At 40.2% G+C, this 25,376-nt stretch overlaps 1 protein-coding gene across 2 annotated transcripts; it reads left to right on the top strand.

The window, feature by feature from the left end:
- Window positions 1-460: 460 nt before the first annotated feature.
- On the top strand, window positions 461-25,090 carry LOC110966572 (collagen alpha-1(XXVI) chain-like). Of its 2 annotated transcripts, XM_051958106.1 has the most exons (14): window positions 463-1,439; window positions 1,633-1,755; window positions 2,353-2,456; window positions 16,725-16,786; window positions 16,917-17,043; window positions 17,898-17,996; window positions 18,142-18,270; window positions 21,497-21,580; window positions 22,141-22,193; window positions 22,291-22,353; window positions 22,795-22,830; window positions 22,910-22,977; window positions 23,061-23,125; window positions 23,761-25,090. In XM_051958106.1, the coding sequence occupies exons 1-14, from the start codon at window positions 1,267-1,269 to the stop codon at window positions 23,898-23,900; spliced, it is 1,326 nt and encodes a 441-aa protein (XP_051814066.1). In that variant the 5' UTR covers window positions 463-1,266; the 3' UTR covers window positions 23,901-25,090. The 2 variants fall into 2 exon arrangements, with proteins under 2 accessions (XP_051814065.1, XP_051814066.1); XM_051958105.1 differs by lacking the exon at window positions 23,761-25,090 and having other exon boundaries at window positions 461-1,439; window positions 17,892-17,996; window positions 22,910-23,095.
- Window positions 25,091-25,376: the final 286 nt, after the last annotated feature.

Here is a 25,376-nt window from a genome sequence, read left to right as displayed (position 1 = left end):
ACCCCACCTTACTATATAATAAAATAATGAGATAGTAATACTACCGGTTCCTGAATCAAAAAGTCAGTATATGCAGTTTTCTTTAGAGCAGTCATCCCAGATAGGAAAGTTGGCACTTGAAGGCGGGAACGCAAGAAAATAAAAGTGCAAAAATAAACGCAGAGAAACATTAAATAGGAAATGTTACTGCACATGCAATATATATGTCACATATATATATGTCACATATATATATATATATATATATATATATATATATATATATATATATATATATACTTTTAGTCCTTTTTACCCAGAAAACCAAAGTTAGAAGGTAATAAATCTAAATTTGGTGTAAAACTAGAAAAATACCTGCAATATCATCTTTTAGATCATGCATGTACATAAATTGAAAAGTAAAGTTGCAAGCTATTAGTCTTTCTTTACCTCTTTATTTTATTTCTAGGTAGGAATGAGTTTCTATATAAACCTTGTTCATTGTAATAAAAAAATCCTTGCAAGAATCTGTACAGACTCTGTATATTCAGAGAAAGAAAACGTCTGGCTTCAATTTTGGGTGTTCACGGGTTCATTTAAAGCATCAAATATCCTTCCATTATACAAATATTTGCTGTAGCTGTGGTCTAAAGCCAGTCGAGCCTCATCCCCATAAAGAAAAGTAGCCTATTTGATAAAGTGATATAATTGAACATCAGCGATCATATTTATCTCTATTACTCCAATCTAAGGCTTACAGAATAACCAAAGCTTAAAATGTGCTCCTGTTGGACAGTCTGCGGCGTCAATCAGGGTAATAAAGACACAACAGACATAACACAGGCGAAGCAAAATGACTTCTTACAGCAACTAAATACACTATTGGCTATATCGTTCACATTATATGGAGACAGAGGAGTTTTCTAGCGGGACCAGCTGCGCTTTTACGCACTCTGTCTCCAGCCCTCACACTCAGCGCGCTTTTTACGCACACTGGATATTTGACTCCTCAGTCCTCGGCATGATGTCAAACGTCAGAAACCCAAATTATTCTATAGGAAGAGGCTGTGTGTCATTCATTTTGGGCTCTTGAGAGGACCAGCTTGTTTCTCGTCGGGAGGAAGAGACAACCAATGGTTTCTGCGGAATTTGTTTAGGTTTTCTTTTCCGATTCCGCTTCAGTTACTGTAGGTCTGTAAATGAAAAAAAGAGTTTATAACTTTAGGATTTACTTGAAAAACGTCGGTGTCTTTGGATATCTCTGTCAGGGATAAATTAACGCAGATTATGGCTTTTTCGTCTCTCTACGCGCTGTGCGTGTGGATAAGTTTAGTCTGTCCTTCGCTAGGAACCGGGTTCGTTTATCATTTTCCAGGCATCACTGTGCAGCGGCAGCGCATCAAGTCGGAACAGAGCGGCAGCACGGGACCACCGGGCACCGGGTCCCGCACCCAACTCAGGTGTGCACACAGTGGGAGGTTGTGCAATTTACACGCATTCTTGAAGAGTGAAACTTGCTGGTGAAAGTTGAAACTCTTTGTTCTGGTGTCCAGTATGCTGTTTTCAACACAGTGTGTGTTTTCTATTGCAACGCTTACACTGTCTCATATTTGGCATTTCTAAGATTTGCAACTCCTTCATTCTGTGTTTTAGGAACTGGTGCCAGTACACTGTTTCCAGAACAGTGTCCTGTCAGGTGCAGAATGGGACAGAAACGTCAGTGCAGAGAGTGTTTCAGGGCTGCCGGTGGCCCGGACCCTGCACCAAAGTCATCAGGTGAGTCCTCAGTCTAGTCCTTTACTCTCATCAACTCTTTAAGTTTTCTGTGATGCTGATGTTGTTTCTCTTCTCAGTCATGAATATGGGAGGTCCTGCATGGTGGCAGCGTCAATTCAACACTCTCTGAATTGTTTACCCTGCCTCTAATTGAAATGGTCGGTTTTGGCAGTGCTAAAAAGTAAAACTGTTAATGCAACAGTGTAAAAATACAGTCCTGCATTCAAATTTTTATTTGGATAGTGATATAAACTTACATTTTGTTTTGCATTTTAGAGGGTTTCCCTCATAACAGATACTTAATCCCACTTAATATGCAAGTAATATTCAATTAAAATACATACAATTGAAATAATCGAAAGATTCAGCCATTAAATCCAACCAGGAGTTTTTTCTTCTGATCATTTCTCCTTTCTGTCTCTTCTAATTTTTGTTTCCACTCAAGTGTTTGCTATAAAAAAAAACAACCTAAAACTAAAACAAGATCAGACATTATTATTTGGCACTTTGAACATGACAGTGCATTTCTGTGTTCATGTGTCTGCATGCAGCTGCAGCACATGAGCTCTGATGTTAACATCCGTGTTCTGTTTCCAGCTACAGGACAGTGATCCGGCCGTCCTTCAAGCTCGCCTACAAGCAAGTCACTGCGCTGGAGTGGAGATGCTGCCCAGGATTTGTGGGAGAAGAGTGTCGAGAAGGTGGGTCTCTTTCTTTCACATGATGCAAGTTTCTCTAAAAGTTGAACAAGTGGAACCACAGATAGAGATAGTGCTATCAAGGAGCAATTCTGCCAAGGACCGAAATAAAGGCCATGTGTTTCGCCTGGACCCATCTGTGTCATTTTAGCAGCACCAGGCAGCCTTACCCACATCTGTGCCTTTTTTATGTTTGGTGGTGTGTAGCTGGATTGCCTGCTAATCATGCTACTGTGTGGTAGTTGGACTCTTGATATGACTATAAAGTTGTTTGGAATTAAGATTAAAAGCCTGTGTTAGATTACATTTGGGAACAGTAAAACAACAGTTGAAAGGGATCCTGTGCTCTGCGGTTTTGTACCTTTTTCTTTTACAGCCATGCATTCAAGATGCTTCTGTGCCTGGAAGGAGCATTAGAATCTCAGTCTCTCCTTCTTGTGTCAGCCTTACTCTCTGGAAGTGTGTTAATATGTGCGCACACACACACCCATGTTGCTTCTGTAACTGTAGGCAGCACAGAGGCAGTTTGGAAACGTCTCTCTGAATCTCAACATGGCCATGACAGACAGAAGAATGAATGAAAAAAAGCTCAGAGGAGTGTCCAGCAGAGCAGCTTGTAAAGTGGGAGGTAGTTTGCTTCCCGGTGATGGCCAGCACTGCTCCAGGATACCACAGACCGCAGACTGCGAGCCCAGCACAGACCAAAATTTTCACCCAGAGGCGAGCCACCGCAGTCAGCCTGGAGAAACAGAGCCGGAGGGCGGATAGAGGTCTAATGCAGTGCAGTCTGTCGCATGTTGTGTTTTAAATATCGTGGAGGCCTGCAAAGAGAGGTCAAAGCTGCTGGCTGAGGTACAGTTATTTAAAATGCACAGTTATTTGAACTGTTTTCTATTAAAATTATTTAGTACACCCACCAGCTTGGTGGATTTTTTCTAGTCTGGGCAGTAAATTAGTATGTCATTGAAAAACACTGGCACGGCCAGTTTGAATTAGTCCAACATTAACATTTACCTCAATAAGTGGGCTTAGCTTATTGGTCATAATTACCGCACCTTGTTCCATTTTGCAGGATTATTCATTGTTGCACTTGGATGGGCAAGATTTACCATGAAAACACATTTTAATACTATTGGAATAAACACAGACATTATTACAAAGCCTTTGGAAGCCATTATTTGCCCGACTGTGGATATTCCGCACAAAGATTAACACATAGCTGTATCCACTGAATCTGTATGCCTGCGATTATGGTTCACTTGAGACCAAAGTGGTTGCAGGAGTGTGAAGAAGTAATCGGGCTGTTTATTTAACGTTTGCCGAAATGCATTTGCACTTTCTAATGGCTATGGAGCAGCAAGAAAATCACCTCCATATGGAGAGACAGAGGGCCAGATTCTAGTCGGCGAGGAGACCTTAAAGACGGAGGCTGATGTCACTGACAGTCTGCTTCACACTGAGGAGTGGAGGGAGAGCTGGCAAGGGTCAGTGTGTCGGAATTAGGCTGCAGAGAGAGACGAGGCTGAGGGGAGAGAGTCAGTGCACATAAAACAACAAGGTGTCAGAATTAGCAGAAGAGAAGAGAAGAGAAGAGAAGAGAAGAGAAGAGAAGAGAAGAGAAGAGAAGGGGTTTAGTGAAGAGTGTTTTTTGTCCCACAAGGCTCCAGCTGCTACAAGCTGCCCAGATGACACCAGAGTCAATTCTGTGGGAAAGTGGCCCCACTGAGATTAATGACCATGACACTCCTCCACCAGGTCTTTTTAACATACGTGACCATGCTGAGATCAGGCTACAGAACCTTGAAACAAAGACTTGTTCTCTTCATATACACCACTCACACATAACAACAAGACCTTGGTGATTTGGACATAGCATAAATGGCTGTTAACTGGCGAGTATTTTAGAATTTAAAAACTTCTTCGATGATTTTTGAAAAGCAGAAAGTATGAAAATCAATGCATCATATTTCAAGAGCCCTTTGTTACCATTTCCATGCGGTGTGAGCATTTCCACCTTGAAGCTGCACTGCTCTGATGACATTCTCAAAAACATAAATTCATAAAGTCTTCATACATAAGAAACCTGTTAAACCAATCCTGTCAATTCACACCAGGGGACTTTCTGCATCATTCATTTTCTTCAGATCTGTTTCCGTTTTGAACATGTACGAACGAATTACTCCAACATTACAACTTCACATTGTTATGTGAAGTAATTTTACAGTGTGATAGTCCTAGGTGAGCTACTGTGCTCGAGCTGCAGTGAGTAGGTAGAGATGAGTGACTAAGAAAAGCAGCCACTGTATAGATTTGTGTATTCTTGAGGAACCAACAGTGTAGAGTTACATCTATTCTAGGCTTCTTTTTATGGAAAAACCTTTTCAATCTGCAGCTTTCATACGCAGAGATGGGTTTTTAGTTGTTTAAAGAATAACTGGGACGGGAACTTTAAGAACTACTGAGTACTTTACAGGAAAGACTGGTCGCATCATCATGAAGAAATGCTTTTTTCATGCCACCTTTAAGAGAATACTTCACGTTGTTGTAGAAATTTAGGCGAGAAGATTGATGTGGCTACACTGCTCCACTACAAAACCAGAACTTTAATAATGGCAGTTTTACACTTTAGTGAGGTTACAAAACAACATATAGTAAGATCTAGAGGTTCTGGTGTTCAGATCAAGCTGAGCAAGGCGATCTTCTGCTTCTAGCTTCATGTTTAACACACACACACACACATAAGATATGGTATTTATCTTCTCATGGAACTCTTGGCAAGAAATTAAAAGCGCAGTGCCTTTAAGCATGGACAGCTTTGGCTGATAATAGAATTCTGAGTGTGTGTTTGTGCATTTATCTTTGGGTCTTTATGTCGTTAAGCCAACGCTGAACGTACAGCTCTGTGTAGCAGAAAACTGCAGCAACAGGGCACCGAGCCAGCTGTTTTTATCAGAGCGAGAGAGAAGAGCTTTAACCAATGAAGATGACATCACCTCTGGTTTTAGTTTGATGGGGTTCTGGCTCCACTTCAGAGGCCTTCAAAGCCCTCAGAGATGCAGAAACAGAGGACATAAAGAAGGAAAGTTAAGGCTGTGTAAGCTGAAGAGATGCTTGTTTCTCTCACCTCTGCACACACTCTTGTTCTTTTCTAAATCCAAGATCATTTTCTGCAGCTCACCAATGTCTTACTCCCCTGCTAGCCTTAGCTTTTCTCAAATAATAACAGAAAATAATCATTTATGAAGGTGACTTAAAGCACAGAATATTTTCTTTGCTCTGCTGGGATGCTGTGAGGAATGTTTTATGCATCATCATGTATTATTTAGGGCTTAGCATTTATGTTTCTTCCCTTTTTCCTGGACATGAGACCAAACAGATGCTTCATAGCTCTATCAACATGTTTAAAAGTGAAGCATTTTGTCAATTCCTTGCTCAGTTGATTGACAGAAAAATAATCCGCCAACTATTTGGCAATTGATTACTCATTCAAGTAATTTTCAAGCAAAAAAAGGCTACAAAATACCTTCTCCCACCCTCTCATTTGGGAGGATTTGCATTTCTCTGTCTAGTGTTACTAAAATGAACATCTTTGTGTTTTTGGACTGATATTTAAACAAAACAAGCAATCTGAAGACGTCACCTTGGGCTTCATGATGTTGCAAAGCACATTTGTCATTATTTTCTGTCAATTTTTCCACTTAAACAGTTCATCAGGAAATAATTGACGACAATTTCAATAATCACGAGTACAGCCCTAAAATTATTTGACATTTAAATCTGCACAAATCTGAAAAAAATAGCTGTAGTCTGAGTTTTTTAATGAATCAGGCCTTAAATATGTTATTACAGTCTGTTTTGACTTGACTTGCAGCCTGCTGGTGTGTTCCCCGCTTTTCATGAAGTCCTCTGTGACAACCTTGTAACTCTCTGAACAATCCTGAAGCTTGTGGCCAAACTCCAAGGCCAAGCTGGTCTCACAGCTGGAATTGTTGTGTGTTTGCTAATGGAAAATGGGTGTTTTGTGAATACATTTAGTTGACACCCTGACCCGTCAATATATCTGACAGTCTGGTTTGTGCTGGCTGTGTACAGTGCATCTCAAAATTTACATTTTGCTTTCAGCAGAGTTGTGCTAACACATGACAGCATGGAACACATTTGGTAGAAATGTGTTCGTAATTTCCTCCCCCCCTCCTCCTTGCCGCTCCATCACAGCAGCACCCCTGCACCTATCTGCACACATGATCATATTAACTGTAGGGATTGCGGGTATCGTCTGTGTATGGGGGAGCATAATCTTAAAAGCATTAGTGCCAGGACCTCCCTTGAAGAGAGCAGCAACCTTTGATCTTGTGCAAAAGCTCAGGAAAAGAAGTTCAACAAAGTTAAAGGCTGGCATTTCTGCACTGGGTGTCCTTTTTTAGAGAAGTTCATGAATTTCATTAAAAAAGTGAAAAGGTGGCTGAAAGCTTAGGGTGTCAAATATGTCAATTCATTAATGCTGCTGCTAGGAAGCTGCTAAAGTCACTGTTTCCCCTCTGCAGCTGTATGAGGAGGAAGTGAGGGAAATGTAGTAAAATCCTATTGTTGAAAGGATTATCTTTAACGCCAGCTACATAATATATCATTCAAAAAGACCCTTAAAGTTTTCCATTTTATCATCGCCTCTCTCCCTCTCTATGCCGTTGCCCTTTGCCCTTGCTTTTTCTCGCCACTGCTGGGTTCTTTATCATCTGTATTCCTCGCTGCTTTCCAGTTATCTGACTTCCTATGTCCTTTAGATCTCCCGCTCTCCTCTCCTTGGAGTAAAGTGATAAAACAGAACCATAGCCCACATGTGCTCCTCCAGAGCGCAACCTCTGCAGTGTGAGGATATGACTGATGTCTCTGTTACATCTCTGGATGTGCTCAAATATAGGTCAGACGGTGACCTTTGACCTGCAGGGAGCTATGGGATAGCTCAGCTGTTCCTGCTCCTGGTCTGATCTGCCTGATGGATGATGTTCTGTTCACGCTCCGTCTGTGGTTTTTCATTTCTTTCGTCAGCTTATCAGCACTTCTTCCTGCCTTTCGGTGATATCTTTCCATTTGTCCCTCTATCTATCTGTCTGCACCTCCACACATCTGTTTATGCAGAGTTAAGCAGGTAAAGTTCCTTAAAAGGTTCTTAGAAAAGTTTCTGAGGTCAAGGAGAGCCACATGTGTTCATAATGGTCGATGTAATCTGCAGAGTTCTGTTGTTTGTAGCAGTTTTGTTGTTGTTTTTGCTACAAACAACCTTTCTTTGGATTTCTTGCACACAAAACATGACTAGACTTAGGACGGAGTTAGGCTCTATCAGAACTAGTTTGTTCGACATGTTGTCCAACTTAGACAGAAATTAAAATTTGGAAACGGTCTACATAATGTTGAAAACAACTCATACTCAGATGGTCCCCCTTAGAAGACATTCATAATGTTACACTCGCTCAGTCACAAGAAAAATGATGAAAGTAGTTGACTGAAGAGCCACTGATGAACAGGCCAAGAATGAAGAAAGAGAACAGAGTGTGAGGTTCAATCCGTGGCCACTTCCTTTTAGAAAGGAAAGGAGCCTCACACTCTTGTCAGAAAGGTGTAGGGGAAACTTTCCAAAGTTTTTCCATAAGCACATCTGAAGTGTGGCAGTTTAAAGGCCCCATATTATGCCACTGAAAGTCTCATGTCCGCAGAATGGTGTCTTTGAATTTTCAATCCAACATACTACAAAGATGGTTGAGTTTACAATAACTGTGCAGATCCTGGTTTTAGCCTTGCTCTAAATAGGCTGTTAAAGTGTGTGTAGCTTTAAATACAGCTGAGTTGCTGCTGGCCACACCTCCTTCAGGAAGAAGACTCTCTCTGCATCCATGATTGACTTCATGGAGCAAATCAGTTGACCGCAGCATGAGAGAGTGTGAGAGCAGGAATTTCTATTGGTTCTAACTTTCTCTTTGAATGATGGCTTTACATGGAAATATCGCCAAATTTACTTTGTTTTTAACTTCAGAGCAGCCGCTTAGAAATGGCTCTCAAGGCACTGCCAGTTATCATATAGTCTCAATTGGCTGCTTTCAGTCTGCATTTTACACTTGTTCTGTTGTCTGACTACAGAAATGGAATAGTGTGGGAATTAGAAGATAGTTATTGTTAACTTGGTTGTATTCATATACAGTATATTTGAGTACAAAGAGAGCAGAGAAGCAAACAGATGGACACAGCATCTAAAGATGATGCACAACAGGCAACATGAAAATGGTAACCCCACCCTGTCCTTGTTTATTTATTAAAAATGTGTGTTGATGTTTCCACCATCTCTGAATGTCCTTCAGCATTACAGTTTCCACAGAGCTCTGACCTGTGGGCGTAAGATCAAAGCTAATGCTAACGTTAGCCACATTGAGGAATGGCTGAAGTAAACGTCCACAAGACAACAATAATGGATTCTCGCCCTATGGGACCTGTAGGAGTTTACCAGCTCATTGTTTGTTTACCAGATTCATTAGTGGACTGTATTGTGTTCACATGTTTGCATTTATCATCACACAAAGTAGAGCTCAGGCCAACAGGACTGGGTTTCATTTTGCAGGTATTTGCTGAAGAGCCAAACTATTGGACAGATAAAAATTTTGGCACAGTTGCTACAATGATTTCTTCGTTCTCAGACTCTTTGGACTGAGGCAATGGATTCTTTTTGAATAATCTTCTTTAATCAACACCAACACTGCACACGAACATACCCTTCACCTGTAGTCTCCAGAGCACATGTAATTGCGAGACTGTTACCTTTAAACATTGGCAGATTGAAATCGCATTTACTCTCAGACAAGGGCTTTGTAAATATGCTACACAAATTATGCACATATAAATAGACATATAGAATAACAAAATACAACAGCTGATTATGAAATACTGGATTATATGATAACATAAGAGGATCCTAAAATAGATGATCCATTATTAATCCCACAGTGGGGACATTTGCAAACTCAATTGTGCAAAGTCCTAAAAACAACAACAAAACAGCTTAATATGCAACATAAAATAATACTGTGAATATTGTAATACAATCTGAAAATGTAATGAGTACAGTAACAAAAGTTACATAATAAGGATTCTAGATGAAAAGTGAACCATATACAATGTGTATAAAATTAATCTCTCTATTAAATTTCTTGACAATCCACCCAATAGCTGTTGAGACGTTTCACTCTAAACCAGTGAAGGCCTCCTTGTGGTACCAAAATCGGATCATTATGGTTATTAGGATACATCCTCTTGTGATTATGAATATTTTCAGCAGATTTCAGGGCAATCCATCCACCAGTCAATATCACTGTTGTCCCTGAAAACCTGCTGCTAGTGTGGCTGAAAACTAAACAACTACAAGTGTCTGTTGTCAAATTGGATTCAAGTGAGTGTTGGTGGAAAATTTACCCTGATATTACAGAGGCTACTTTTGAATTCACTGCTTAGTGTTCGGCCAGGATACCCTCAAGCTTCAAACCAAATAAACCTGAAAACAAGCATCATGTTTAATTTCATTGCAACTGGAACCCAAAGAAAATTCTGCATCTTAACTTTTTTAAGTTTTCCATCAGCTGTGCCGTGACATATGCTCATGTCTCATAGTTGCAATATTTCTGATGATGATGTGCAGTTGGACGTATTCAGCCAGTTTTCTCTCTCTGTTTGAGCCTCCAGCATATATCCTTATATCCGTTTCATCAGATGTTGCTGAAAACTGCCTTTGAAACTCAAAAATGTCGTCCTTATTCCAAATGATCACCGCGCGATCGTCCCTCCTCATCGAATTCCCACACCATCATCTCATAGCATTACAATGACTGTATGTCTGCGCACCAGTAGGTTCATCCATCTCCAGCTGTGACTGATGTGCTGCTAATATTTCGGCACAGGAGCAGGAGTGCGCTGTGTTGGGATGATTGGATCCATTCTGGCAGAAATGTCTCGACTTGGAAGAGATTCAGTTTGTCAATGTATTGTGACCATAACAGGGCTTAAATGTGGCTTTGAAGTCCAGTATTTAGTCTTTTTTATCTCTTTCTTAATGAAATAATGGCACCATGCATCAGAATTTCTTTGTAATTGCTAAGAATTTCTTTCTCCCATAGTGTTCAGTTTACAGAAATGCTGTGTGGCCTGTCAGCTGGCATCAGGGTGAAGAATGCTAAACGGTCCCACTGCGGACTACGGGCCATCTTGGTTTTCAAAATTAAAAATGAAAAACAGCTTCATTCACCGTCCTCCACCAGCCGCCACAGTCAAAGTGGGTGTGTGATTTAGTGAGTGAAAGTTTGTGGCTGGACGACTATGTGTGTGTGTGGGAGTGCGTTCTGTGCCAGCTGTTCTTCATGCCAGCAATAGCTGACCACTTGCTGGCTGAGGCCGACGCACAACAGGCTTCTGGGACGCAGCCAGCACTCGAAGGCTGACTGTGGTCTGCACACACAGACACACACAGACTGGGCACACACTTGTCTGTTTATCTTGGTGATGCGAACGGCCCTCGAGATGGTCCAAGGAGATGTTTCAATGCATCATCCTTCAGCGCTCCTCACACATGCAGACAGGGCGAGCATTTAGCGGCATTGAAAATTACTGTCCCCGGCTGTGTGCGTCATGGTTTGTTTTGTGGTTGAGGTTGTCTGTGTCTGTGTCTGTGTGTGTGTGTGTGCACAAAGCTGAGAAAAACAGAGTGATTTCTTTGATCTATATCCAGGTCTAATGTAGGAAATGTAGCTGTCTCAACAGACTATGCCCGCAGTCTGACTTATAGACGCTTGCCAAAATATCCTGCACCGTCTTGTGCAGCTACAATAATGGAAGGGATGATTCATTAAACCGCTTCACTTTTGTAGTTTTCTGAGATGAAAAATCTTTCTTTGTTTTCATTCTTCTCATTTCAACGAAGATTTATCCCCCCTGATTTCCCCGTTCTATTTACGTTCTTCCCTTAGAGGGGGTTTGATCCAGTCAGCCTGCTCTTGTCTCTCAATTTTTGCTGCCCAATTTAACAGTTGAGCTTATCACATAACACAAATGTTATTTATGGCCTTGTTATCCATTTGCATGGTTTATTACCCAGGAATCTGACATTTTTATTAATTGAATTTGATGCCATTGGAGTGTTTTGTGTCTGCGGTCGTTCTTAATCATTCATCCTGTTGAGTAACACGCCTGTCAGTTTCAAACAAAAACTGACAAAATGCCAGTCTCGGCATAAAATTCAATAAATTTCCAATAATGTCGGACAAGCTGCAGCATCTGAATATTTGGAAAAACTGCTTAAACACACAAATCCTTCCTTCTCTTTGGAGCAGAAAAGTTCCCCATTCTCTCTGTTTATTTGGCTTCCCACTAAAGACAACACGATTCTGAATCTTTCCCATGAGCTGTGTACAATCCAAGAAAAATAACCCTGACTTATGTTGCCATGGTGTAATTATGGATCCAAACAGACTCTATAGCTTCGGTCCCGTTCTAAACATCAGCTCGAGCACAGCGGAAGTTTGGTTTTCTAACCCAACATAATTAAATTCCAACTGTAGAAACTGAAATCCCGCCCGCCACCTTTAAAAAAAACAAACTCTGGTGTTGTGCTCTGGTTCACATGTATCATAGTTTGACTTAGTTCTGGTGTTTTCTTGTGGTGTGTGTTTATGACATAATAAGGTATGGCTGGTTTATTTCTGGCCCTTGTTAGACATTAGATGAAGATTGGACAAGTTGGCTCATTAGCAGTGAAGAATGGAGCTGAAGAGGCCTTTTTTTTTTAGGCCTGAGGAGCAGAAAGGCATCATGGGCGAGGCAGAGACGCTTATTCCTCTGGGAACTGACCACACAGCTAAACAGCTACAAAGCATTTTGCTTTTGAGTAGAAGTGTCGCACAATCTGTTCTTAGAGGTTTGTTGAAATGCTGAGGTAAAGTGCATCAAAACCAAACAACACTAAGAGTCCACAGCTGTTCCAGCAGTGCTGTGAGGCTCAGAGCTGATTCCTTTACTGTAAAAAAAAAAATAATGAAATTTTATAGAATTTTAAAGTGGCTGTTTTGTTTTTTTTATGTACATTTTAAAATAAACTAAACAAACTGGACAGTGAACTTGCATGTCTAGAATAATGTAAATTACCACAAATAACCATAAAATAAAATTTAAAAAATCAATTCATCAATTTGTCTATCCTATGTAAAAATCAAAGACAGAAAATGCACTTTAATTATGCAAAAATATTTTTAACACATACTCTTTTCCATTATTTGACTTTTTTTAAATTTATTTTTTACATTGTAACATCCACATGCTAACATGCTGACACTGATTATAGAAGCATACTGCTGTGCAGCAGATGTAATGTTTACAGAAATGTGTTAGTCCAGATTCAGAAGAAGAAAGACACACATTGCAGTGTCACATTACAGTGTAGTTATTTTTTTTCTGTTTCGTGTGCTTCATGCATTTTACATTATAGCAAGATACTTTACTTGTGATGAAAACATGTTCCTTTTCTTATTAAAATGTGAAACATTTTATGTTATAACATGACAACTTTGGTATAAGAGGAAACTCATGTTTGAATGTGGAAACAGTGCGTATACCACAGCGTTATCATGTTATAATGTCAAACATCTCACATATATAACCAGAAAAATGCTTAGCAAGAAAAGTTTCTTGATATAGCATTATAATATGTATGTCATTACAACATGAAAAACATCTTGCTATATTAATACAATGTTGACATTACAGTGTGATAGTCATCCATGTTACCCCTCTTTGCCAATCCTGTTAACATGGTAACATTTTCCAAATAGCACTTTAGCCCAAACATCTGAGCTGGAATGTCATAGTTTTGAAAGAAAGAGAAATTGTTGATTACAGCCCCCTCACAAACATCCTCTAAATGTTGAAACATTCTGTCTGAGTTAACTTTCATTGTAACACCAACATTTTTTTTAAATGATTAATATCCTTGAAAAGTTCTGTGAATATCAGATTAACATGTGTTTCTTTAAAACATCATTAGAACTTGAAGGTAATGTCAACCAGTGTGCCAATCTAACATTTATTGACACATTTTTCACAAGGTCTTGTTGTCGTGTTTGAAAAAAAGTCACCAAAGTGTCTTCGGCATGCGTCATCTGGTAACCATGAACATTACAAATTCATGTGCCAATCCGTCGTGTAGCTGTTGAGATATTGGAGTCTGGTCCTGCAGATCTGTTGCCAGACTGAGATGCTCCACTAGTTTGGCAAAAATCTAAATGTCAACACATCATCAGAGAATAACTCTTGGAATGCACCACAGATTGATGTCCTGTATAGCAGAGAAACAGTGTCAGAGGGTGGAGACTTCCTCTGGGCTGATGATGAATAACTGTGGATGAGATGAAGGCAAATCATCTCATCAGCTCTCACAGTGTGGAGCCCACAGTCTCGCTGTAGTGCGAATCTTTCACGTCCTTGTAGTGACTAAAGAACCCTCAGCGCTCTCAGTCACAACAAACAGCTCATGTGGGGTCATTTCGGCCTCAGCGGTTGAACATATCTTAGTATTTGGGCTGGTGAATCCTGAGGAATGTGCTTTTGGTTTAACTGTTGATTGTTGTTTCTGATTGTGCCTGCACTCCAGGGCAAGATTCAAGATGTTGGGAAAAAAAAAACCCACCCCTGCACAGTCCGATACACCACTGGCCTGTACGTACATCAGTGTGGACCCAGACGTGGTACAAACAAGGTCCTATTTCAGTGAAGCAGAAACCTCAGCGGCTACCATTAGTACTCAGTGTGCCGTGGTCGGAGACGATGATTTAGGCAGAGCAGAGCTGTTTGGGTCATTCTTGTTGTTATGTTATTTATGAGCACCAGTTGCTCCTCGTTCTAGGTATCCTTGCTATGGCCACAATGTGGGTGGGTCCCATCTGTGGGACTGACAGCTGACATTCCAGACGTCTTATGAGCCGTAGACCAGAGGAAGGCTTGGATTTAGAACAAATGCAGGGTTTTTCTGTGCTGTTCTGTGTTTTAGATTACAGCTCTTGTAAAAGGATCCCAAACTGCTGCACAGCCAGAAATGTAAAGGTTTGTCTATCTGCGGCTTAGTGGTGGCCAAAATGGTGTAATTTGTGAAAGAGAGAGTGTCCGAAACAGACCGAAAGGAACGTAAAAAGTTTGTGGCAGACAAGAATTTCAATAAAGCACATGCACAAGAATATTTTACAGGTGCAGATGGCAAAAATGAATGAAAAAATAAGAAATATGTATACATATATATAGATACTATTTCTCAAAGAATGAGTCTGGTATTATTCAGTATCTTGCTTGTTGTATACAAAATGCTCTAACAAACACTTCCCATAATCCTTACCTTGGCACTTAGCCCCAAACCACCAGTTGCTACTTCAGACAAATCTTTAAAGCTACTACAATCAGTTTTTATATTAACAATGGATCAACTGACTGCTCCTGATGCGTGATGGGAGGGATATTGTTAAGCTCGCTGAGAATTCTGATTCTTAAGCCCTTCCTGTCTCTGCAGAGCATCGCAGCCTCTTTTCACTCAATGTTTTATTAATGCAACTTTTCTGTTTTGGTTAACAGTCCCTCCTGCTCTCATAGCATCATTTTCACTAAAAGCGAACGTGAAACCTGAGCTTCACCAGGTAGGCACAAACACAACAAATGGATAACAAGTGTGCTTTGTTTCTGCTGGTAGAGCACGTTTTCGTATTAAATAGAATTTTGTTCATATTTTTACATTGCGTTGCCGACCGACTTCAAGCATGTTTTTTAGCACATTTAAATTTGAGGTTATGCTTTAATGACAATATCCATAACTATTAAAGATAAAAGCCTGAAGTTTTCACTGTTTCACTGTAACAAGGAATCGATCAAGCAGCTGCAGCTGATCCAGCTAACACCAGGAAACTGGACCAGATTACACCGGTCCTCAGATTACTACACTGACTTCCTGTTAGTCAAAGGATAGAGTTTAAAATCTTCCTCCTGGTCTACAAAGCACTGAATGGTCTCAGACCAAAATACATCCTGAACTTATTAGCTCTATATGAAGCATCTAGAGCCCACAGGATGTCAGGGACAGGTTTACTGTGTTCCCAGAATCAGAACCAAAAGTAGTGAAGGAGCATTCAGGTGTTTTGCTCCTCACCTGTGGAACAAACTTCCAGAGCACCTGAGATCTGCTCAAACTGTCGGCCTGCAGGTTTCTTTTAGATGCTCAGTCTATTTTCTTGTCTTTTATTGCACTTTTATGATTCTAATGTCTCTTTTTATGTTTTTTTTCTAGGATTTAAATGTATGTCTGCCTTTAAATATTTTTTCTTTTCCATTGTAAAGCACCTTGAATGCCTTGTGTATGAATTGTGCTGCAAAATTAAACTTTCCTTGCCTTATTTATTTTGATGCCATTGATTTAGAATCAGCAATATTGCACAAGTACATCAAATAATCTCAGACTATGAGTGAGTTGAATTATATATATATATATATATATATATATATATATATATATATATATATATATATTTAAATTAAAATATAGGCAGCTCTCATGAAAAGCCCCACCTTTGTGCACATCTTACCAAAAAAAGATTATGCAGAATTCACTTAATGATATTTCTTAAACCATATGTAGTTGCATGTCTCAAAAATACAAAACAAAACATATAGAATGCTTTTTGATATAAAATATTTGGTCTAAAACATTAGTTTCATTGAACTTTCATAACTGATTTACCAGATATGACAAGTTGTGCCACAACTGAGTTTGCGTTTCACGGGATAGGAAAACATGGAATACAGTTTGTGTTTCCATGTGCTGCACACTTTAAATGGTTTGTATATGAGGAGGAGGATGTGAATGTGTGCAAACATCACTGTGAGTGGGCAGAGACAGAAAACCTGTAGAGTCAGAACACAAGCGTGTGTTTGTGTGTGTTTGAGAAAGAGATGTCAAATAATGTTTATTCTGTGAGCAAATGACATGATTTAAAGAGGAATTCCTAATAAATTCCTGGGTTTGGTTTGATGGGCATTGTTCCTGTGTATCTTGGCTGCACCAGATCTGTGAGAGATAGAAGGATTCTGCTGAGGAATGAAAGAGACGAGGCAGAGAGAGAGAAGAAAATGAAAAGACAGATGGAGAAGAAGCAGCATGTACTCCTGCTGTAATATAGAAACTAAACTCATCTCAGTCTGTCTGTCTTACAGAGTGTTTAAACTGCACCAGTTTCAGTGACATGAACAGCAGAATAGATGCCATTGAATCAAAGGTAAAAAAAGTCCATCTGATCCATCCTTTCTTAATCCTGTAAATGATCTAACAGAATGAATTCGTTAACATTTGCAGATGATTATTTTATATTTAACAGATGTTTCTGAAATCTGCTGCTCTTGTTGCAGATCAAACTGCTAGAAGAAGGACGCTTATCTCTGCAGATAGTCGGTGGTTTACAGGAGGGCTCAACGGAAAATGAGGTGGAAACACCCCAACCCACTCCTATCGGACCGCCATCGAACCTGCCACCAGGTGTCAACACATCACAAAATAGGACAGCAATTTGCTAGAAAGGGATCAAGAGCCATATTAAAACTGAATATATTTTTCCTTCAAGCATGCTCCTCCTGTTTTATTCAAGTTTTATTAAATTCAGCTGGGTAGTTTTTCTGTAAATCTTGCTGAGAGAGAAACAAACAAACAGGACTGAAACCTCCTTGGTCTGAAGAAGAAACATACTTATTGAAATATATTGGAGCAATTGTTGTATAATTCATGAAATATACAGTTGTAGTGTTCAGGGATTGAACTCACATGGCCTAAGAGCTGAAAGCTCATCAATCATTTCATCTATTAAGAGAAAATAATTGTTTTTTTTGTGGGGGAAAAATGCCTGTATTGTTTGGTTTTGAGCTCTTGATTGGACAAAAAAATGTATTCGTTAGACGCCACATTGGGTTCTCTGGAAATTATGCTGGTCACTTCTCACTATTTCCAAACAATTAAATGACTAATCAAGAAAACATTCAGATCATTAATCAATAATGAAAATCATCCAGAAGTGGAGCATTTTCCTCACAGTCTGTGGTACTTTCTTCACTGATTCTGCTCTGATTGTGCATGCTGTGGAGAGGGCTAAACTCACAACATGGCGTGATAAATGTTGTACTTTTTGGCCTGTGGGACGTCCATCTGGCCACAGACAGAAAAGAAATCAGATGCACGATGGACTGAATTATGCTGCTCAAGTTTTTTGATAAGATCTTCTGTATATTTCATCATCTTTGGGGAGAAGCTGACACAAAGTGAGGAGGTTTAATTTTGGACTGAGCTTTTCTTTTTTATCCTACATTTGACTCTGACTGTATCTTTTTGTGGAGTACCAGGAGGCAGAGGGCCTCCAGGACCTGTTGGACCACCAGGCCTTCCAGGTTCTGCTGGACCACAAGGTCCAGCTGGAAGAGCAGGCATTCCTGGACCCATCGGTAAGAAATCAGCAATTATTAAGTCCTCATCTGCTCATTTAAAGATGGTTTGGGGGTAATTGTGCCTATCTGGGGTTCATTAAAATCAGCCTCTGTAATCGGATTAATTGATTAATTGATTGATTAGATTTTTCTTTATGCCCAGGACCAAAGGGGGACAGAGGTCTACCAGGAGAGGTGGGTCTCCCCGGTCCTCCCGGTCCACCAGGTCCTCCAGGGCCGAGCTCTTTTCCTGGCCAAATCCGGGGTGACGTTTTTCATGTGGACCATCAAGGTGAGCTGTTCCATCTCAAATTCAACATTTTACAGTAACTGAGAGCTAAATTGTCCCAGATGGGCTTAAATGAGATAATAATAGAAGTAGATCTCACACACATGGTTGAGTTCTGACCTAAGAACTATTGTAAAACCATTGAAGCATTCAGTCTTTGGATGGTCTGAATTGATGCCAAAACCATCAGTCCATTTTCACAGTTCATCCCAGAATGAGGTTCACACATATCTCATGCTTCATGTTCATTCCATTTATTTTTTAAAATCACTTTGTCATTTCATCATAAACATCGGTCAAACGGCTTTCTGTGTATTAAAATGCTTTTTAAAGAGGGGGCAGGTGGAAGACTAAGGTGTGCTGTAGCTTCTAGTGAAGGACTTAAATGTGTAATGGAGAGAGTATTGTTTCTTTTCCCCAGCAGGGCTGGCATAGATTTAGTTTAATTGTTTCCGTGTGCTTTGCTGCTGCCGAGCCACTGTTTACTGCAACCTCATTTAACACCACCACCAACAATGGAGCCGAATGCTTGAGTTTAAATCACAGGATTAGCTTTGGGCGTTCTAAAAAAGAATCAAATTTAAGATAAACTCACACATTTTTTCATTCAGTGTCGAATTTAGTACAGCTTTGATTCTTTGTCTTCCCTTTGCTGAGATCTGTAAGCACAAAGTTGGAACTTTATAGTGAATATAAACATGAAACTACCGTTTTTCTCATTGTTAACATTTAAATGTTAGTATCTTTTGAAATATAGAAGATGGAGAAAGAATCCCATTTACAGAAGTTGCTTTTTGAATGTTTATTACTTAGATTTCACCACAGGGAGGCAGTAGGAGTCCACAGTATAATCATTACCTCATGAGGACTGCTGGCTCTGATTAGGTTTTTGGCTGTGTCTGCATCTCTGAGCCCGGGACTGTGTCTGCGGGTCTGGAACTATGTAGATTTGGGTCTGTGGGACCATGTACGCTGAGGGGGGCCAACTGGCTGTAAATCAGGCCTAATTTGTTAGCTGTCAGCACAACAGTCTGCGTTTTGGGGGAACTGGCCACGGCCCCGAGCCAAAAGCTGGGCTGGCTTTGAAGGCGGGAGTAGATAGTCTGCCACTCATGTGGAGTTTCTTAGGGAGGCAGCCAGGCTAGAGGAGACTGTAGCATTAGAAAATTAGTTCCAGAGGGAAATCTGCTCCATCTAGACCCTTTCTGTGGACTGCAGCCATAATGTAGCAGGGCTGTCTCAATACGGGGGAAGACTGATGCTGAGCATATGTTAAAGTGGTGAGGAAGTGTGGCGTGGTTTCAAGCAAAATTTATACTTACAAGTGTACTTTAAAATATCCTACATGCTGAGAACAAGACATAACTTCCACCTCACGTATGTTTTCTATGGAGACAGATTCCATCCAAGCATTTGTTGCTCCATTAAATGAGATCTCTTTAAGATTGACCAGCTGTTCCTGTCCATCACTGTCACACTGGATGAAATCCAACTGTTGACTGCTGATGAAACTCTGCAGCCTGGATGGGGATCCTTAAAGTATTCTGTTAGGCTGCCATAAAGATCTTACTTCCTGGGGTTTAAGCTCCATAGTATAGTTACTTGGACAATGCAAACAATGATTTAGGAGGCATACTGGAAATCCAGACAGAGATTTTACAGACCTGGTTGGATACAACTCAGCAAACAAACTCTGTAACTCCAGAGTGAAAGCAACATGTGCATGTTTTGCACTAAATTTAATGTGTGTGTCTTAAATGTATCGGTAGATGACTGGATTGGAGTTAATCTATGAGGAGACTGTGACCTTTAATTAACAAAAATAGATGTTCATGTAAGAAACAGTTCTATACAAGGAATATAGAAGGAATTTGACTTGGTGTAAACAGAAATTTGGATTTAACATATAGATAAGAAGGACATGTAATCAGGGGACTATAGGTCTTAAAAAGTAATGCAGTACTTCCAGTGTGCAGGAACGTGCAAAGTAATTGCCTTAGAATGTGTGTGCAAGATTAGGTAAGGCATCACAAGTGTTTGGTGTCTCACTGCAAATGAAAAGGTTTAAATTTTCACCAACAGCATTTAGAGGCACTTCTATCCAGGTTGCTTTTTGCTAAATTTTCTCCCTGATTCTTTCACTGGTATCTCTTCCTTGCACCTTAGCAACTTCCCGCATAGATGTAGGAGTTAGGATACACCCATGTTTTCTTACTTTAAGCTTCAGAAAGCTTTTCGTCTCCTTAGAGTGCATTTAATAGATTTTGGAGAGAGGACACGAGGAGGTAACTATAATGAAAACCATCCATAGTTTGGGAGGTTTGCAGAGTTCAGAGTTGAACAGGTTAGTGTTGTCAGAAACACACTTGTTTTGTGCTGCAGGCAAAGCCACCCCTGATTGTGAATAATCGAGTCCTCCTGCAACTTTATTTTCTTCTGAGGGCATTTACACTTTTTTGTAAAACTAGTGCAGTTTGGATTAGAATGCACATTCTCCACCTCATTTACATGAGTAGGAGCATCAACAGAAAAGTCAAATCACGGCCTCTCTAGAGCAAAATTGAACATTATAACCATCATGAAGGTAAGATTTATGCAGGGCTGCTGTACTGGATTTCAATAGTTGTCGTCAGATGTACCTAATAAATTGGTGTTTATATTTGCATTTTCATTTGCTCTGATGTCTGATGTGAGGGAACAAAGTCATTCGATCCAAATGTCAGAGGTCTGCCAAAAGGTACAAAATAGGGACATTTACTGATGTTTAATGTTGGGCTTAAGTTTAGTCATCTTTTGTCTCTCCTGTTTGTTTTTCTTTAAATTGTAATGAAGAAGAATTTAGTGAACCCTAAATGTTACCAGTATTGCCCTCTTTGCTGCACAAATATGCAGTGTTCCAGCTTTGGCAACTAGTGACTACAGAGTCATGGAAATTCTGGCAGTTTTGCTTTTTTGCAGCCATGAGTCACTTCATGAGAATGCACAGTGTTGATTAATGGAAGCATTTATAAAAACGAGTTGAAGTAATTTAATTCAGTTAATAGAGTATAGCAGTCTGATGCAGTTGACCCCTGAAGTTAAAAAAACATTAGTCAGATTTCCACATCACTGACAGTGAAAACACTTCATAGCTGCATATTCACAGATTATTTATTACCTTCCTCCTGCTGTAAGACAATAAAGCAATCAAATATGGGCTGTTTTCTAAAATAAGTTCTGTCTTTTGCAGAGGAACACCCGGTCCATCCAGTTCTTTCTGTTCCTCAGACTGTAGTCGGTCCTCCTGGTCCAACCGGTCCTGTCGGCCCCTCAGGTACGAATATGAGCTGTTTCCTGCCAACAGGTTGGAGGAACGATCGCAGTGTGTCGTCAGGAAACATTCATGCATATTATATCATGTCATGACTGAGCTTTGGCCTCTTGGTCATTACAAACTGATGTTGCCCACAGTGTTTACATTCATTAAAGTTATGTCCTGCCACGGTTATTTACCAAAACATGTGCTAGAAGAACACACACCAAAACACACTTTGACACAACTGCATGAGTTTGCTATTTGATGCAGCAAAATAAGAATTTGCACTTTGGTTGAAACTTTCAGTCGGTACATCATAACGACACAAATACACTGTATATGTGTGACAGTCTTTCATTTTTAGAATAATAAGCAGAGTCGATGGGTGTTAAAGTGATTAATCATGTGCTTCTTTTGTAAACTTTAACAAATCTCTCACAGGACAGTTTAATTTCTAAAATTAAGTTACTCTGTGTTAAATTGGCTGAACTGAATTTCAACATTGCACAACGGCCACAGTCAAACATTTGGCTTTCATCAACCTCACTGTGTAGATGTTTTTGTAAATGACACCACAGGCGCCCCGGGAGCGAGAGGACCTGCAGGGATACCAGGTCTGCCAGGACAAGATGTGAGTGTCAGTCACTGAGAGGTGATTATTGATTTATATGATTATGGATGTTTGACTGGCATCACTAATACGTGTCCTTGTGTTTGTCTCCCTTTAGGGCAAAGAAGGTCTCCAAGGCCAGGCTGGTGATCCTGGGCCTAAAGGAGATCCAGGGGAAAGGGTGAGGCCGCTTTAAACATCGTCCTCATTATTGGATTATCAGGCTGGCTGAACATATTCGATTCTGATGAACTATCAAAATGCTTTTTGTTCTACGTTTTGTAAATGGCCCTAGCTGTCATGCAAATCTTAAACACATTAAAGGTGAACAAGCTTTTCTTCAAAGACTCACTCCAAGCCGTGACTAATCCCCCTCTCTCTCTCCTTATCCCAAGGCCAGGCCTCACTAATCAGGGCAGCCCATGTCGGGTCCCTTCTGTAGTCAGCTCTCTAGTGGGCCTCTGTCTTTAAACCTGATCCCCTTCCTTTACTAGCATGATTTAAGATTGGAGAGCTGGTGAAGAGGCAGATTAGCTCGGGGATAAAGAATGCAAGCCAGTGAAATGTGTGTGTGTGTGAGCAGGAGTCCTAAGTTATTTTCTCTCTGTTATTCCTCCACCAGGGGCCCCCAGGTGTAGCGGGCGAGCTGGGCCTACCTGTGAGTAAAAGGTTTTTGTGTTGCACAAAACGTGCACGCTCACACAGATAACAAGGTTAATCTACTGTGTTGTTCACAGGGAGCGCCAGGGCCTAAAGGAGAGCCAGGAGAGGGCCTTGAACGAGGTGAGATTATAAGAACATTTGTGTCTGTTCCTTCTGAGTATCAGTTGAAAAATTTTACTTACAAAGAAGCGTGACGCTGCTGTTCAGGGTGAAGCCGTGCAGCAGCTCAGGGAGCTCTGAAGATCCTGCCGAGAGGGTGCTGATCCTGGAGCACATAATCGGTGTTCATGGTGAGGAGGAAAATGTTTTCTCCCTGCAGAAGAATGACTGACATTCTAGGAGTTAGTTAGGTGAGACATTGATACCACTGTCATACCTGCACAGTGGAATATAAAGCTACTACATGCAGCTGCAGTTAGCTTAGCTTAGCACAGAGACTGGAAACAGTTAGCCTGACTGTGACAAATGGCAAAAAAATCCACCAATCATCACCTCAACATGTGATCTCATGAACTGTACAAAAACTGAACAATGGGGGTTTAATGCTGAACTGTGTCTTGGCTCAGAGCAGTTGCCAGGCAACCAGGAGGTAACCGCTCCTGACCAGGAAATAGTCCATCACATGAATGACATCTCCACTCTTTTGGTTATTGTACAAACTGAATACATGATAAATAGTACAGAATGAGTTTTAGAAGTACTGGTTGGTGGATTTTTTTTTTCCTTAAGAAAGAACCAGATTGACTGAGTTCAACTTTGTCCAGTCTGCTGGTGGACAGTCATATTTAACAGACAGACATGAGAGTGGTATCAGTCTTCCCTTCTAATGACTCCAGGAATCAAATAAGTGTATATAAACTACTCCTGTAAAGCAGTATTTGAAGAAGAGTGTTTTCTTGCTGATTGTTTTTCTGTCTCTACACAGAGAACTCTGAGGGATCAGGATTTGGCAGCATTTCAGACCCGCTGTCTTTCTCTGCCCTGAAGATCAAACGCCTTCAGCCTGTTCAAACCTCACTTCAAACTCCAGTGCTGGGCGAGAGACAGCGACGAGTCGCCCTTTAAGAGTATAGTCTAGTTTTTCCATTTGTGTTTATAATTGTGAAGGATGTTGCAATTTTTGAGTAACTGGACGTGCGATTTTTGTTCATGTATTTTGTCTTTATACCTTTATTTTTTTGAAGTTATTGTTGTATAATTATCTTCTTTGACACAAACAAATACTGTTGTAAAAATGGAGTTCTTTGCAGACATGAGATGTTGAGCATTTCGTCCATATGAAAGGCTTCTTTTGTGCCCTTTTCACCGTGTTGCTGCATGATTCTAGTCTACATAACATGGTGTACAAAGAAATATCGTCTCATAAAGTGTTATGAAGGTTTTGGCATCTTTCCTTCCTCACATAAAAGATAGCCTCGTAAAGGCGTCAATTTCCTTGGCTGATGTTGCAAAGCTCAGAGATCCTGAGAGCTGGACCGAAATTGTAGTATTTAGTGTCAAACACATTCTTGGAATGACCTGGAGGTTCATCTTGTGTGCTGTCAGACATATTTCTTCCTCCTCTCTTCTCTCTGTCTCTCTGTGTGCTCTGCCTTATTAATACTGAGGTAAGACATGACAAACTGCCAAGAATATCTGCTTAAAACAAAGTATGGTGAAAGAATAGCATCTGGTGGGTGCACATCTGGGAAGCAAAAGGAAGGAGATACTGAAACAGTTGAATTTTGGCCTGGAAACCATAAACTCTGCTCGGCCGGCCCTGTGCACCTTCATGCAAACGGCTGAGAGAGCACTGAACTTGACAGGATTACATTGACTTCTTCATAAACTGCCTCTGAGATGTCTTTCTAAGCTGATATGATTATTGTATAATAAGTCTCTGAGAGACCCAGCTGTTGGTTTCTGAATAAAGCTCCGTCTGGTGCAATCTTTGTTTACTTAGTGACTTCGTATATAAATGGCATTTTGTAAAATGAGCTGACTCGGCTTCTTGCTGGGAGTTAAAGAGAAGATCAATGCCGCTCTTCCGTCTGCTCACCATAGGTAAAAAGCACTGGTGACAACACTGATGTTGTATCAATCAGACAATAATTATCAGTAGGTATCTGAGGAAATGTTAATCTCAAACTGAAAAAGAATTCAGAGCAGGGCATTTTAAGTTTCTTCCTCCTTGTTAAGAGAAACAGAAATGTCAATCAACTTGTAAACCTCAGCTTTGCTTGCTGATGTCTAAATAAAGACCATTATAAACACCACTTTAATGTACTTTTTTGCTGAGTGACCTTCTTTTCTTCCTGATATGGTAAAAACATACAGTATACCTGTCTGGAAACCTGCAAATGTCATTTTTACACTTAGATTTTTGTGCAAAATAAGCAAACAGGGTTTTAATGTGATGTTTTAAGGTACTAACAAGTAGATTTTACACTTCTATGAAGCAGTTTTTGTGCTAAACCAGACGAACAGAAGCTTTCATTGTTTAGACATGAGAACGGTATTGAGCTTCTCTTGGCAAGAAAGCAAGTAAAAGTTTCTCAAAAT

The sequence above is a fragment of the Acanthochromis polyacanthus genome, chromosome 13, assembly GCF_021347895.1.
Source record: "Acanthochromis polyacanthus isolate Apoly-LR-REF ecotype Palm Island chromosome 13, KAUST_Apoly_ChrSc, whole genome shotgun sequence".
Lineage (NCBI taxonomy): Eukaryota > Metazoa > Chordata > Actinopteri > Pomacentridae > Acanthochromis > Acanthochromis polyacanthus.
This window is presented reverse-complemented; position numbering and strand designations above follow the sequence as displayed.

Coding starts and splice junctions, on each gene's coding strand:
- LOC110966572 (XM_051958106.1), top strand. CDS start 1,267: ATGGCTTTTTCGTCTCTCTACGCGCTGTGCGTGTGGATAAGTTTAGTC. Junction 2,457..16,724: donor GGGAGAAGAGTGTCGAGAAG/GTGGGTCTCTTT, acceptor TCTGTCTTACAG/AGTGTTTAAACTGCACCAGT. Junction 18,271..21,496: donor TTTTCATGTGGACCATCAAG/GTGAGCTGTTCC, acceptor TGTCTTTTGCAG/AGGAACACCCGGTCCATCCA.